This window comes from Lynx canadensis, chromosome D4, assembly GCF_007474595.2.
Source record: "Lynx canadensis isolate LIC74 chromosome D4, mLynCan4.pri.v2, whole genome shotgun sequence".
NCBI classification, from domain to species: Eukaryota; Metazoa; Chordata; class Mammalia; order Carnivora; family Felidae; genus Lynx; species Lynx canadensis.
The window spans coordinates 78,485,378-78,501,117 of NC_044315.2; the positions used below are offsets into that span (position 1 = coordinate 78,485,378).

Sequence of the window (15,740 nt, forward strand, 5' to 3'; positions counted from 1 at the left end):
ACACTATTGGTCTCTAATTTTGTCTGATAAGGAGCCTTGTGCTTTGACATCTTACTATACGCAAAAAGTGACATACGTGATCTTTTACTGATTTTCCAACATTAGGCATGATTTTTATCTCCACCATACCCATTAGACAAATGAAGTTCAGAAACCTTAATACTGTGCCAAGCTTACACTGTGAGTAAATGTACCTTCTTCTTGGCCTGTTAGACTCCAGAGTCTGAAGTCTTAAGTTCCTTTTTTTTAAGCTTTTAAAAAATGTACTTATGTACTTATTTTTGAGATAGAGAGGCAGAGAGGGAGAGACTGAATCTCAAGCAGGCTCCACGCTGTCAGCACAGAGCCCAACATGGGACTCGGACCCACAAACTGTGAGATCATGACCTGAGCCGAAATCAAGATTCAGATGGTTAACCAACTGAGCCACCCAGGCATCCCTGAAGTCGTAAGTATCTTCAATCCCATTGCCTGTTTACTATATTGTTACGTGTGGTCGGGCTTATGCTTTGTCTTCTCCAGTGGAAACATTCATTTCTTGGGGGCAAAAACAGAGTCTCCATCAAATAACTAGGGTTTGCCACCCCTGTGTTCTTGATTATATTAATATTGTATCTGCACTTTTTTTTTTTTTTTTTTTTGTAAGTTACAAAGAGTTTTCACATATATCCTATAAATTGCCTGGGACATCGACTCTATAGGGTAGCTATTCTTATTACCCTGACCATACAGATGAGGAAACAAAGGGCTTGGGTAGGTTTAGAGATTTTTGGAGGTCATGCATCTAATAAGTGGCAGAGCAGAGACTGTCAGTCTAATAAACTGAAATTGACTTCAGTTCAAATAAAATATAAGAAGTCCTATCCCTCTGCTCCACTGCAGGAGTCTATGGAGATTAAATCCAGAGGCAAGTAAGTATAGGGTTCAGAGAGAAGAATCAAAACCAGCATGGATACTGAGGGTTATCATAGTAGGGATAACAATTATCTTGGTGGCCAGAATCTTTCCATAGACACCAATTAAACACTATGTGGAGCAAGAAATATGTTAAAAGCTGACATGGGTTCAGAAGCCATGGCCCCAGGATTGGAGCCTGAGGTGGACGCCCCCAAGAGATTTTCATCTCAACAATGCATAATTATACTCTGCTTGGCGAAAACCCGGACTGCTGGATCAAGGCCATGTGAATATGAGAAGTAAAAATAAACCAAAGTCATCGGAAAATGCCAATAATTACACTGCCTGCCCTCGAGTTAAAGTGCCATGAGTCTGCTTTGCCTTACAAGACTCTAACCTCCACAAAAATCAGGTGACAGCACGTAGGAAAGAAACCCCACACTGCACTGACATGAAGGACCTACTCGGTGCTACGGGTTTTTCTTCATTCTGCTGAATTTCATAGGCTCTGGGAAGTGCCTGTTTTCATCCTCTTTCTGTTTCTTTTTTCTTTTTTTCTTCAATAGGGTACATTTCCCAACGTAACATATGTAACAAGAGATACTTTCAGGATTTGGATCCAGGTTAGTTGAAGACACTCTCCCATCTGCAGTTTCCATGTGACCATACTGTTTGGACTGTCACAGTCTGAGGGCCTCAGTTCTAATCACGGTCTATTCACAAATTCCCTGAGTGACCTCAGACAAGGCACTTAACCTCCTTCAGCCTCAGCTTTTTCACCTAGGAATGAGGAAGGTGACCTAACCACACACAGTTTATGCGAAGAAACCCTCAAATTATTTATATGGGAACGGGGCACAGTCGTAAAATACAATATCACCATGCCTTTGGGACCCCATTCCACGTAGAAAATAACTTATTTGTCCATTCATCGAACGGAGTTTTTTTTCAATAGCTACCGTGTGCCAATGGCCATGCGAAGAAGTTATGATGTTTAAGTGGTCAAGAACACGGGTACAGATACACGCCTGGAACCGACAGTCTCACAAGAAGAGTCAGGCGTTAATGAATATATAAACAAAGGTATTATGGTAACCTGAGGTTTGGGGTTTCATTTGGGAATTAAGGATGTTAGGAAAGCATATCAAATGGGTCCCAACACCCTTTCAATGCAAGGAGCACAGCCTTTGGAGCTGAGTTCTGAAGGACACACAGAAGCCACGGAAAGGGAGGGAAAAGGAAAACACATTCCAGGTAGAGAGAACAGCCTATGTGAAGCCCTGTGGAGCCGAAGGAAGGATGTACATGGGGCACCTGGGTGGCTCAGTCGGTTAAGCGTCCGACTTCGGCCCAGGTCATGATCTTACGGTTCGTGAGCTCGAGCCCCGCATCGGGCTCTGTGCTGACAACTCAGCGCCTGGAGCCTGCTGCAGATTCTGTGTCTCCGCCTCTCTCTCTGCCCCTCCCCCACTTGCACTCTGTCTCTCTAAGAAATAAAATGAAAACATAAAAAAATTAAAAAAAAAAAAAAAAAGAAGGAAGCATGTACATCTCGTGAACTGAAACATTAGTGGGGCTGTAGCTGTGAGAGCCAAGAAAAGGCATGAAACACAGACGGGAGGTAGACAGTGGCCAAATCATGGCAGAACTATAGGTCAGCTTAAGATTTTACTCTTCCTGGGACCCCTGGGTGGCTCTGTCGGTTGAGCCTTGGACTTCTGCTCAGGTCACGATCTTGCGCTTCCCAAGTTTGAGCCCCACATCGTGCTCACTGCAACTCAGATCCTGCTTGGGATTCTCTCTCCCTCTCTTACTACCCCTCCCCAACTTGAACTCTCTCTTTCTCTCTCTCTCTCTCAAAAATAAATATTTAAAAACAAATTAAGGGGCGCTGAGGTGGCTTAGTCAGTGAAGCGTCTGACTTCGTCACGAACTCAGGGTTTGTGAGTTTGAGCCCCCATTGGGCTCACTGCTGTCAGTGCAGAGCCTGCTTTGGATCCTCTGTGCCCCTCTCTCTCTCTCTTCCCTCCCCCTACTTGTGCTCTTTGTCTCTCAAAAATAAACATTAAAAAATTAAAAACACATCTTAAAAACAAATTAAAAAAAACCGATTTTGCCCTTCCTCCTAAGAGCAGTGATTCATCACCAAAGGCTTTAAGCAGAGATGCGACAAGACCGAATTTGCTTCTTAAGTAATAACTCTGACTTCCTCGCGCAACATAGATTGAAAAGTGGTTACAGCAGATTCTGGGAGATATAGTTAAAAGGCCACTGTAATTTGGGGCCAAAGATCTTAGTCTGAAGTACAAGCTACTCATTAAAATGGACTAAGATTCAATTACTGACCTTATACCAATATTTGGGAGTTGAACTGTTATTCTCTCAATCTCTGGGAGTGATATTTCTCCTACATTTGGGCAAGACCTCAAGGTAACTGAGTCCAGCTGTTTTCAAATTGCTTAAGGAAAAAAAAATCCCCTATTTTCCCAAGTGAGTTTTAATGCAGAAATTCCCACAAAGAACATAGATAGCCGCTCTAGGGAAACGTGAGGGGTAATTGTGCAGTACTCAACCTGCACCCGCCCACGCAAGGCACGGGTTTTATACCCAGGGCTCTCAGGAGCACTCCATTATGGATGTAGGCTGGCCCACACACAGCAAAGCCGTGAACTGAACTCAGGTCCTCTGGTTCAAACACTGTCCTTCTCCAAAGCACCTTCTGATGCTAAATAATGATGTTTAGAGGGCAAAGGCCCTGCTGCTTGCGTATTTAAGTGACTTTCAGGGTCTGGCATTGGGTTGGGAGGCGAGGTGGTCAGTCCACACTTACGGAATTGCACAGAAACCTGCTGAATCCAGCACTGCCCAAGCTGATTTTCTGCTGCTTTCTTCTCTCCTCCCCCTTTCCTCCTTTCCTTCCTATCTTCCTATTTTTTCCCATTCTCCCTCTCTCCATCCCTCCATCCTCCCTTCACTCTTTTGCAAGGAACAGTGTGAGGTGAATTCCATCACCATGCAGTTTGTAGTCTAGGCGGGTTGATCTGAATGCCCTGGACCATCATGCCTCAGGGAGAGGTGTAAGAGCCTACAGGTTATAGGAAAAGACTGCTAGCACCAGAATCCTGCCTCTTACCTGCAGTGTAATTTTCAGCAAGTCAATTAACATCTCTGTGCCTTAACTTCCCTACCCATAAAATGGGATGAGTCAGTGCTACCAGATAAGGTCATCATGGTGATTACGTGGAGGTGAAAGTGGTTAGGACGGGGCCTGGTACCTGGTAAACTAGAAATGTTAACTATTACGTGTGGCCTTGGACCTAAACTCAGCCTCGTCCTCTTCCTGATGAATTTCATGTTTCTCGTTCACTTTGCTTGCATAGTTCCTTTCTGCAGAGCTCTCCGAGTTTTACAAAGTGCTTCCCCACACACCATCTCAGGTGAGCCAGACATAGACCCTCTGAGGCAGGGGGAAGACATTATTATCCCTATTTTACAGAGGAGAAAAATCAAGGTTCAGAAAGTGTCAGTTTGTCTAAAAACAGCCGTGACCAAACTCAAGTTCCACCTCCCAGTCTTTGCCCCTTTTTAGCTGCACAACATGAGGATCTCCGGGGAGTGAAACCATCCACAGCTCTTTCCTGTGGGTCTCTGCCTTCCCTTCGCCCGTCCAAACTGCAGCACCGTGGTGCCACATTGGCGTCAGCTCCTGAACAGGCTAACCGGTATCCCTGGGACCCCAAAAAGAACCTGACCCATGATGGGGACCCATAGATATTTGGTTGGCTGTTGAATCCCCTTTGGCAAGTGCAGTCTGGAATTAGCATTGCTGCTCCCATCCCAACAAACACTGAGCCTTGCAGTGGGGTGGGTCTTACTTCTCGTGGTGCTTTCAGAGCCCACCACAGAGTAAGCTCTCAGCAAATGCTTGCTGACTTGACTTACACCGAACCTGACCTTCTCTCTCTACTTACAGGGGATGGGTCTGATGTGTCCACTTGGGTTTCTGCCTGGGCTCCAGAGTCGATGGTTCAGGGCTCCACAACCCGGGGCCATTTCCATTCCAGCCTATAAAATTCTAATCTTGATCCGTCACCACCCCCATGCCCTTGAGGAGCTAATCCTGCCTTTGGCATCACATACACTCAAAACGGGGCGTCCCAGCCAAGCACAGCTGCGTCTCTTTGCTGTTGCACACTGCTCAGAGCCTGCACAAGGCTCTTGACCATGAAGCCCACCGATGGTGTCAGCAAGACAATTCCAATCCTGTCACATACCTGCCCTGTGACCCAGGGCAAGTTAATTACACCTTTGCCTTATCGGTTCCCCCACCTATGAAACAAATCCAATGGCATCCACTTTGTAGAGACAGTAGGAGAAGTAGATGGGTCCTCATCATCAGCAACACTTAGACCTATTGAGCATCACATGGGCTAAGTAACGTACATGCAAAGTATCAGTTCCGGGTAAAAATAACAAGAAAAGAAGCTAACAAACCGCGTGTCTTCCGTGTGCCAGACTCGCATTTGATGGGGTTAAAGCACTGAATCCTCCCGGCAGGTTGGCACTATTATTAGCCCCATTTGACACTTGAGAAAACTGAGGCTCAAAGCCGGTGCTGACCTCCCCAGGGTTACAGTGTAAGCAGCCGACAGAGCTGGGATGCGAACCCAGCCAGTCTGCCTGTAGACTCTTTATACTTCGCCAGCTCTCCTGCCTGTTATAACAGCTGCTCAGTAAGAGGCTGTTATGGTTTTGTAATTAATTTTATTTGCCCTACATGTAAGATGGTCACGTCTAGCTCTATTTCTACTTAATTCATCCCGTAGTACCTAACCGCCAAAAACGATTCCCTCTGCCTGCAAAGACCCACAGCTCCCAATATTCACACCCTGGAATCTGGGCGGGGCTTTGGCCAGTAGAATACGGTGTCTAACTTCCGGAGCTTAAGATGCAAAAAGTCCCACCGCTTCCTTCCAGTCCCAGGACGCTGTCGCGCTGCAAGCAGCCCAGGCCACATGGAGAGGGCACGTGTAGGCAGTCTGCTTGGCAGCCTCGGCCGAGCTCCCAGCTGCCAGCCAGCAGTCTGCCAGCCGTGGGCGTGAGTCATCCTGGACGCCCAGTCCAGTCGGCCCTCAGATGACCCCAGCCTCCGCCGCCTTGATGGACCCCCGGCTGTGCCCAGTCAACCTGCAGAATCATGATGGCTGATGAGAAAGTGTTCTTTTTGAGCCGCTGAGCCTTGGGGCGAGTGTATTGGCGGCATTTGCCTTCCAGACCAGCGTCGAGTTTCCAGGATGCCTTAAAGCTAGCTCCGATTATCGGCTCGCCACTTAATTTTAGGGGGAGCCACCTCTTTGAAGTAACAATAAAATAATTAACACTTATTGACCTTGGGGATCTTACTAAACTCTCTGTGCCTCAATTCCTTTAGCGGTAAAGTAGGAATAGTAGGGTAGCAAAGGTACCTAGTTCGGAGGGTGGCAGTGAGGAAGAAATGAGCTAATTCATCATCGGGTGCTGAGAACAGTGCCTGGCCTTTAGAATACATGTATAAAGTGACAGCATCCTCTTTCTCCCCGTCTGCCTCCAGTCTTAACTGAGTTAGGTGTTTTACCAGGTCTTTTGTATTTCAAAATCTTAGTCTTTGTACTTAACCTGAAGGCAAAGCGTTATTATCCCATCGCCAGGGAGGCGCAGGGACGTAGGCAGAGCCTCGTGGCTGGAATGCCACGGAGCCAGGATTTGGACCCAGTCCGCGTGCAACTAAAGCCCCGTGCTCTTTCCATCCCCCACCCCGCCTCGACATCACCCCTCTGCGACACGTGTAAAAACCCCTCTGACACCTGTGGTAGCAAAGGCATCTGCTCAGTGGACTCATCTCCCCCGGAGCCTGGCACACACAGACCAATGCACAGCAATCGGCTCGTTTGCAAACTCCAGCTCGCTCAGTCCAGGTGGCCCAAGGTCCCCCGTGTTAGCACCTTTGTCTGACACTGCTCTGTGGCGGGGAGGTGCCCTGCCTGCTGGTGTGAGAAACACTCATTAGAAGCTCCGATTCGGATGTCAGGGAGCAGCTCACAGCCAGCAAGGAGGTTCAGCTCTCCTGGGAAGGCTTCAGAGGAATCCACCCAGAGCCGAGTTTCTGTGCCCTGCACCCCCCAGCCCCTGGCAGTCAATACTTGTTAAATGAACATAATTGACTGCCTTGCTAAGGTGGAGTCCTAGACATCCTCTCCAGATGAGTTAGAGCAGGGATGTTAGGATTCAGGCAAGTTTTCTCTCGCGGGAGGACAGAGGGCCACACTGGGAGGTCTTTCTTTGAAGGTCCTGGTGATGGTGGGACACTTCTGGCCTGGCGGCTTGCAAGGGAAGAGCAGCTCGTGGACAGATGTGGACATCTGCCCTCCCAACAGGGAAGCGACCTGCCAAAGGTCGCGAAGCTTGCCAATGGTGGGGCGGGATCACAGTCTAGCCCCGTGATTCCGTGCGGTGTTCTTCCCGTTGCCCATTTTTGCCCCTCTTTGCTACCGCCTTTTGTTTCGTTTAATTTAGTTTTGAGAGACACAGAGACAGAGCATGAGCAGGGGAGGGGCAGAGAGGGAGAGGGAGGCAGAATCTGAAGCGGGCTCCAGGCTCTGAGCTGTCGGCATAGAACCTGAAGTGGGGCTTGAACTCACGAACCGCAAGATCATGACCTGAGCCGGTCAGACGCTTAACGGACTGAGCCACCCAGGCGCCCCTTTCCTTTCCTCTTTGTAAGGAACCCGTCTGGCTGCTCTCCTTCTGGAGCCCTCCTGAGCCTTCCTAGGCCTGGCAGGACTGATGGTGCTCTGTGACCTGCACCCTGGAAATTCTTCTCACCTTTAATAAATGTGTCCGACTTTGGACCTTCCATTTCATTCTCTGAGGGGACACCCGGCAAAACTGACAGACCGATCTGTTTAAAATCAGGTAACGGTTAAAGGTTACCCTTTGCCACCAGATTTGCATCCAGTGTGGCGAATCCTGGGGGTGCAGGGTTTCTTCACCTATAGATCAAAAGCCACTTTTTCTGGGGTTCTGGGCTGAATTATATCTCCCCCACATTCGTATGTTCAAGCCCTCACCGTCGGTACCTCAGAATGTGACTCTATTTAGAGAAAGGGGCTTCGAAGAGGTAATTAAGTTAACATTAGGTCATTGAGGCGGGACCCTAACCCAAAAGGACTGGTGTCCTTGTAAGAAGAGATTAGGACGCAGAGACGCACAGCGGAAACACCACGGGAGGACACAGGCAGAAGGCGGCCACGTGTCACCAAGGAGAGAGGACTGAGAAGGAGCCAACCTTGCAGACCACCTCAACCTCAGACTCCCAGCCTCCAGAACTGTGAGAAGATCCACTTCTGTTGTCTAAACCGCTCAGTCTGTGGTACTTTGCTATGGCAGCACTAACAAGCTGATTTTAAGCATATATATATATATATATATATATATACACATACAGGGTTTTTCGTGATTGCTAACAGAGCCCCTCCTCTGAAAGACATCCTTCACAGCCCTGTGTACTGTGCTCCTTTCTGAATCCCTCATTGCATCCAATGCGGGTCACGTGACCAAAGCCTGATGGATCTAGATGGAATCTGGGCACTCGCTCGTGGTGGCAGTTTGGGCACCTGCTGCAGATGACAAGGAAGCCATTTTGTGACTGGACCCCTTTCTTTAGTTCCTGTACTCGCCGCACTGCAGCGAGGGAGCGACTGCCAGAGCAAATCCTGTTTGGTCCACCAAGTAATGATCACAAACTAGCTGCCAAGCAATGGGTTCAGAGTTGGAAGGAATGGGAAACACACGGGTCAGCATGGCCAAGAGTAAAAGGAGGAGACTTCACAGTGGGGGGAGAAAGGAAAGATGCGTAGGGGTTTTAGAGTAATGGGGCCCTAGAATAAAGAGCCTCTGTAGTGGCTGGTGCAATCAGGAAAGACTTCATGGAGGAGGCGGCATTTGATCTGAGTCTGAAAAAATGAAGAGGAAAACGAGTAAGTGCGTGGGGGTGGCTGGCATGAGGGAAATGCTTAGAAGTGTCATGGATCTTTAATCTTTGGGTGCCTGCCCAGTAGGGCGAGGAAGAACACGGTATTTAGCATCATAGCGCTGGGGGATCCTGTCTCTTCCTCTTATGTCAGGGCTTCCAAACCCCAACATCACTGACTTTTTGGTGAAGGATAAACTCTTTGCTGTGGGGATTGCCCTGTGCAATAGCACCCCACACCCATTATGATACTCAAAAATGTCTTCAGACATTTCTAAATGCTCCCCGGGAACAAAATCACCTCCTCTTGGGAACCACTGATGTGCACTGTAGCTCTGGACCAAATACTGGGCCTCTCTGAGCTGGTTCTCTGCTCTGTGAAAAAAGGGTAGCACTCAGCTATACAGACACGTGGCTGACCGCAAATCTGGTAAGTGAATGTGCCTTAGCCTTACTCTTTTAAAGAGTGGATCTCTTCTCTCTGAATAAAGTTGAGTGCAAAACCCCCAAATATGAAACAAATCAAGGTACAGCTGCGCTAGCCGAAGCAGGGTGCACAGCCCCCAAACCTGCCTTCTGCTGGATGGAGATGCCTTTGTGGAATCCACAGAGGCACCACTACAGAAACCACCGCACTCCCCCCCCTGCCAGGGAGCAGCTCACACATGCCCTGGGAGAATGGAGTCTGAAAGGGCTGGATCTCAATCCTGGCTTCTTCCCCAGAAGTTCAAGAGGGAGCAAAGAAACCCTAAGATCTGTGAAGACCCAGGAACTTCTGTCTTGTCAGCCCAGAGGGAAGGAAGTGAGGCATCCAGGTGTTTAAGGAGGCTCTCACTCTCAGGTGAGGACCCTGCACTCACAAGACCCAGCCAGGGAGTGCCTCCTTAAATTTTCCTGGTCCGTGCCTTTTTTGTGTCGCTGACTCCAGGCCCTGATCAAAGGTCCTCAATATATAGCTGAGGGATTAGTTAACCCAGTTTCTTCACCATTAAGATGGGGATGCTAAAATCTGCTTTGTTAAGTAATTTCTGTTTTTTTTAAATGTTTATTTATTTTTTAGATAGAGAGAGAGAGGCGGAGCGTGAGCCGGGAGGGGAAAAGAGAGACAGGGAGACACAGAATCTGAAGCAGGTTCCAGGCTCTGAGCTGTCAGCACAGAGCCCGATGCAGGGCTCGAACTCACAAACCACAAGATCATGACCTGAGCGGAAGTCAGATGCTTAACCAACTGAACCACCCAGGCGCCCCAATCTGTCAAGTAACTTTTAAATTAAATAGATAATACCTTTCAAGCAACCAGAATAATGTCACATAGCAGTCAGGGCTATGGCGGGCTCCCTCCCACAGTCCGACGGATCAGACAGAACACAGAGGCTGAAAGTTCCGGGCATATTCAGGAAACAGCGAGAAAACCCAGGACAGCAGCAACCAGAAGCAGAGAAGCCAGAGATGATCCAGAAAATGGTTGGTCTGGACCACGCAAGGCCTGGCCTGCCACCAGCAGGTGCATCATCATCGGCATGGCATTTCCCTGGGCCACGGGGGACTTAAGCCAGAAACAGGTCTGAGCCTGCAGAGGCGGTGGGGGCGGGGTGGGGGGTCGCACTCACCTCTCTCTAGGCAGCTGGTGGTTGGGATTGTGGCGACAGCGGACACTGAGGCCGAAGAGCTTGCGGGCGGTGCGCTGGATCTTTTGCCTCTGGGCCTCGGTGGCGCTCTGCAGGAGCTTGTAACGGTTCTGCAGGTCCCAGTCGTTGCCCCAGTGCTGATGGATGCTCCCGATGGTCAGGAAGTGGTTGCTGGGCAGACGCTTCATAAACGATTTAAACTCATCTAGCGAGAGACAGAGGCCAAGAGAGAAGGACTGAGCAAGGCTGCCCCCCCTTGGAGGCTGCCTGGAAGGCTCAGCCCCACCTACCAGTCAGGCAGGCTTGCAGATAAAACTCACTCCTTTGAGGCCCCATGAACTCTGCACTAGCCTCTGGGCAGCTCCGGGGAGGCCGTGCAAGGGCCGCTACACTTTCAGTGAAGGTTCTTTTACTTTGCTCCCACAGGAGGGAATCTGCATCCTGTGTCCTTATTAGAAACGAGGTTGTCCAGGGGGCGCCTGGGTGGCTCAGTCCCTTAAGCATCAGACTCTTGATTTTGGCTCAGATCATGATCACAGCGTTCATGGATTTGAGTCCCGCATCGGGCTCCAAGCCGGCAGTGTTGAGCCTGCTTTGGATTCTCTCTTTCTCTCTGCCCCTCCCCAGCTCATGCTCTCTCTCTCTCTCTTTCTCAATATAAATAAATAAACTTAAAAAAAAAAACAAAAACAAAAAACAAGGCTTCCCAAACTTCCGTCATCTGAATGCCAGCTTGATAATGATATTCACATATTTGTACTTATATTTACTTAGTATTTTCTTTGAATCGATTCAACCAAATTTTTATCCAATTCTGCATTAGAAAACCTCCATCCCATGCCTTCAGTAGAATGGGAGCTATAAAAATAAAGCTGTAAAACTATACATTTATGAAAACAGTATTAACAAATCCTGGCCGGATAGTGTTGCCAGCTAAGTGATCAAACCCTGGGTCCTGCTCTCACTGTGAAGTACACAGGAAGGTAGAGAGCCGAGCCACGGGGAGGTGCTATGGGCATATTAGCACCAACTGGAACGTTCTCTCTGATGTCATCTGCAGGGTCGAGGGAGAGCTGAGATGGGTCAAGCTCCTTGCTACATGATCCAGTCCTACTGGAAGTTGTCTGTGTACCACCTCATGTCACATCCCATTTAGAGACACCCCACCTTAAGAGATGGGGGCAAATCTTGGGTCTCCCAGGTGAAGGTTTCTGCCTCAGTTTGGTTCTGTGTTTCAGAGTTTCCGTGTTTTCTGCAACTCGACACAACCTTAGAGATAATCTAGGTCATCTTTCTTGTTCTACACAGAGGGAAAATGAAGCCCAGAGCAGGGAAATGATTTTCTGAAGGTAGAACAGCCAAGGAGTGACAAGAGGCAGGACTTGAATCTGAGCTATTCTTTTTTCAATATAATACTTACCTTTGTCATGCTCCCCAACTATCGGGAAAATAAAAGAATTAGGAGGTTGGTCATTTTGCGGGGGGAAAAATCCAAATGGTTGGGGATATATATATATATATATATACACATATTTAAATATAAATATACAAGTATGTATAATATATGCATATTTATATGTATAATATAAATATAAATATATGTGTATATATATATGTATGTATATATATTTGCAGCTTAGTACTTTTAGTTCGTGCTGCAAAAGCTATCAGGAAATTTCAGGTACATTAGGCATTCATTTTATTTTTAAAAATGCCTACGTAGCTTTCAGTAAGCACCACGCTCACTCTGAAACACCTCACCCATATAAGTGATTTTACAGCAAATCTACGAGGTGGGTACTTTCAGCGCCTTCTTTTATAGAAACTAGGACACAAAGAAGTCAGTTTTCTTGCCAAGGTCACACAGCCAGTAAATGGCAGAATTAGAACTCTAAGCAGGCTCTGAATGTATGCTTTTACTCAGCATTATACACTTACTCTCAACACATAAAGAGGATCAGTATACTGGGGGAAAAAAAGAAACTAACTAACTAAATAAATAAATGGTGCCAAAAATAGGTATCTCTGACCCCTACAGAACTCACAGTGCCTCCTTATTGCCAGTCAGACATTCAGGAGATCAAGTTGCATCTGGACCCCTGGGCAGCTGTATGACCATTATTCTTCCAACACCTCAGTTTTCCCATCTGTCAAACAGGTAACCTAGCACCTAATGCAAATCAGGAAAGAGTGACACAGCACTGTATCTGCCTGAATAGTCCTCGACATACAGAATGCGCTCAGGGGATGGGCGGCTAGCATAGGACAACGCCGGCTGGTTTATTCGGGGAGTTGGCTGGAGGCAGGGGGCTGGCCCTAATGACCCTGTGTGTTGGTTGCCCACAATACACAGCCTCCCCCAACCCCCAAGGAAGATATGCTGCTCTCCTGTAGAAAGCGCTGTTGACCTTGGAGAACATGACAGTTGTTTCACTGAACCTGAACCTGGGTCAGTTAGGAACATAGAATTTAAACGTTAAAATGATTTAATTTTTTGACTGAAAGTGGAAGGGTTCCCTCCCAATAAAGGAGGTGTAGACCGCCATTCATGTGTGTAAACTAGGTTCTATGTGACCACCAGTGCTCCGACTGTGAAGGAATCATTGGCTTTTCCCTTTTGGCCGGGTCTTGAATCCCTCCAAGCTGCCTAGTTGCTGAATCACTAAGGCCACTGCCTGAAACGAAGAGGAGGAAGATACACATGCACAAGCCACATCTACACGAAGGTATGGATGGATTTGTCTTAATGGGTAAAACCATTCCAGATGGATAAGCACAGGGTATCTAGAGCGAATGTGTGCTCTTGTGGAGAGAAAGCGTGCCACGTAAATCATTTCTGCAGCCTATTCAGCTACTCAGCAGCATTTCAGCTTTCTGTGTTTCCTTCCCCACCCACCTACCCACCCGCTGAAAGTGGTTTCTCTTCCTGGGGGATAGGATTCTATGCTAAAGATCCCTACTGCTTGTGCACATCGACTTCATGCCCCTCTGTTTTTTAGCAATCAGTGGAATCTCCTTGCAAAAGCATGTTATCAAATGCTTCTTTTGTTTGAGGCCAAATAATTGTCGCAACACATTTCCATCATGAACCTCTCTTCTATGAGTTCCTGGGATTTTAAATGGACTGGCGGGTGCGGGTCCATAGGGCAGCCACAGCTCCATTCGAGCTGCACGAGAGCAGAATCACTCATGCATTATGTGCTCCCAAAGCTGGTTCAGGGGCTTAGAGTTCATGGAAACCAATGGTTTTCAAATACAGCTCAGTAGGGCTCAGCTTTTACCTGTGGTACACAGTGGCTCCAAGGTACGATTTTGTTCGATCAAAGGGTTTCTCGGCTAAAAATTTAAATAAATTCAACTATTAAAACCACAAACATGTCCTCTCATATATCAGATGAGGGAACTGAAGCCTCGGGGGTAAAGGAGCATTAATACAAAAAGCTGCTACAAGCATGGGGTTTGGAATCAGGGATTCTGTTCCCAACCCTGTCATTTACTAACTATGTAACCCTGGGGAAGACACCGGGTCTTGGTGCCCCCCCCCCCCCCCCCCCCCCAAGATACAGGAATATCACTACTCATTGTAATGCAGTTGCTGTCATAAATTTAAGAAATATTGAGCTGTTCTAAAAACCAGTAATGCTCTCTGCATATGTCCATTTATTTGACAGATATCTGAACGCATAGTAGATGCCAACTGTTTACCTGGCATCTCTTCTTAGAAATCTCAAGGATGCCCAAGCTTTTCATGCCCAGCGCTGCATACACAGTCTCTGTTTCCGAACCACCCAGGGTATTCTAGCTCAGTGAATGGTACCAGCCTCCATCAAATTGTCTACCAAACATACCTAAAAAAAGCTCTTGAATCTCAACGCCCTTCTCTTCGACCACGTACAGCCCATGTAACACCAAGCCCTGCTAATCTGCCCTTCTAAACGCCTCGGTACCTCTGCACCTTCCCCACTTTTAGCACCTGTCCCACCACGCTAACCACGTCTCCGTCCTCTCCCTCCGAGGCACCTTGTGATGGCCTCCCGCTCTCTGACATGCACTCACCCACTGACCTCTGCATTGAAGTTTGATGTTCTTCCCCAAGGTGCCTCTCCTGACCTCCCTGACCCTCCTGACCTCCTCAACCTCCCCCTGCATGGATTTGCTCACAGTAGCCTCTCCTTCACATGATTAAAATGTCATACGATTCATGGCTGGCTTTCACATCAACTAGAAACTCCAGAAAGGCAGAGATCCAACTCTGTACCTCACCCACTGTATGGCCCTGGGTGGCTGACTTTCCTCCCCTGAAATTCATGACCACGCGTCTCCTTAACCATGAAAAGTGGGAAACAGCCACGTACCTGAAAAGTCGCTTTAGCTTTGACAATCTGTGAATTGTTTGGATATCTCTATCCGTATCATTATCTATATACATGTACATGGATAAAAATACATACACATATACATATTTAGACATACATACGTGGTTGTTTATCGAGAGATACAGGCGCACGCACACACACACACACACGCACATGCACACGCACACACAGACTCGGGAATCAATACAAGTACCTTTGACTCTCCATTCTCCAGAGGCTTCTATGTGCTATGTGGCATTACTCTCTCTGTCTTCTGGGTACAATGCAGACAATACATCTTAGGACCACAAACTCAATTACGCGATTCATTATTCCATCCAATGGAGACTGACTGAGGACCTACTCCATGACAGCTCCTAGACCTGGCTCTGGTCCCTCCCACGTGAAATAACTGGAGTCACTGAACAGTCCCTCACAGTGGTCCTAATTCTGGCTAGACAGTTTTCTTTTCTAGGCTTGGCTCAGGGCCACGGATGCAGTACGACCACGTTCGGCTCTCTACCTGAATTCTCCAGGTCCTTATAAGCTTCGGCCCAAGACTTGGCCATGTTGGCCAGCGTGTACTCCATGATCTGGATGTCGGTGATGGGGCAGTTGCACTGTGGGAACTCCTCTGCACACTGACACCTACACTGGCTGTGCTGGCACACATACTCCCCCTCACCATTGCACATGATGTAGCTCAAGGCCGACTGGACGAACTTCTCTTGCAGATACTGAGGGAAGATTATCTGAAGACCTGTGCGAGAACGGCAAGAAGGGGGGAAAAAAGAGAGGTTAAAAAAGGTGTTTCATTAACAGGTTTGAAAGGTGAAACATAGGAACCTGAAG

The 15,740-nt window shown here is 47.8% G+C and overlaps 1 protein-coding gene across 1 annotated transcript in view; it reads right to left on the minus strand.

Moving 5' to 3' along the window:
• Nucleotides 1-15,740, minus strand: part of BRINP1 (BMP/retinoic acid inducible neural specific 1) — a 175,570-nt gene that overhangs the window by 16,825 nt on the left and 143,005 nt on the right. The window contains exons 6-7 of the mRNA XM_030294212.1: nt 15,412-15,648; nt 10,516-10,738 (exon numbers count right to left, since the gene is read on the minus strand). Of these exons, the coding sequence (XP_030150072.1) occupies nt 10,516-10,738; nt 15,412-15,648 (460 nt within the window). The remainder of the gene's footprint in view (nt 1-10,515; nt 10,739-15,411; nt 15,649-15,740) is intronic.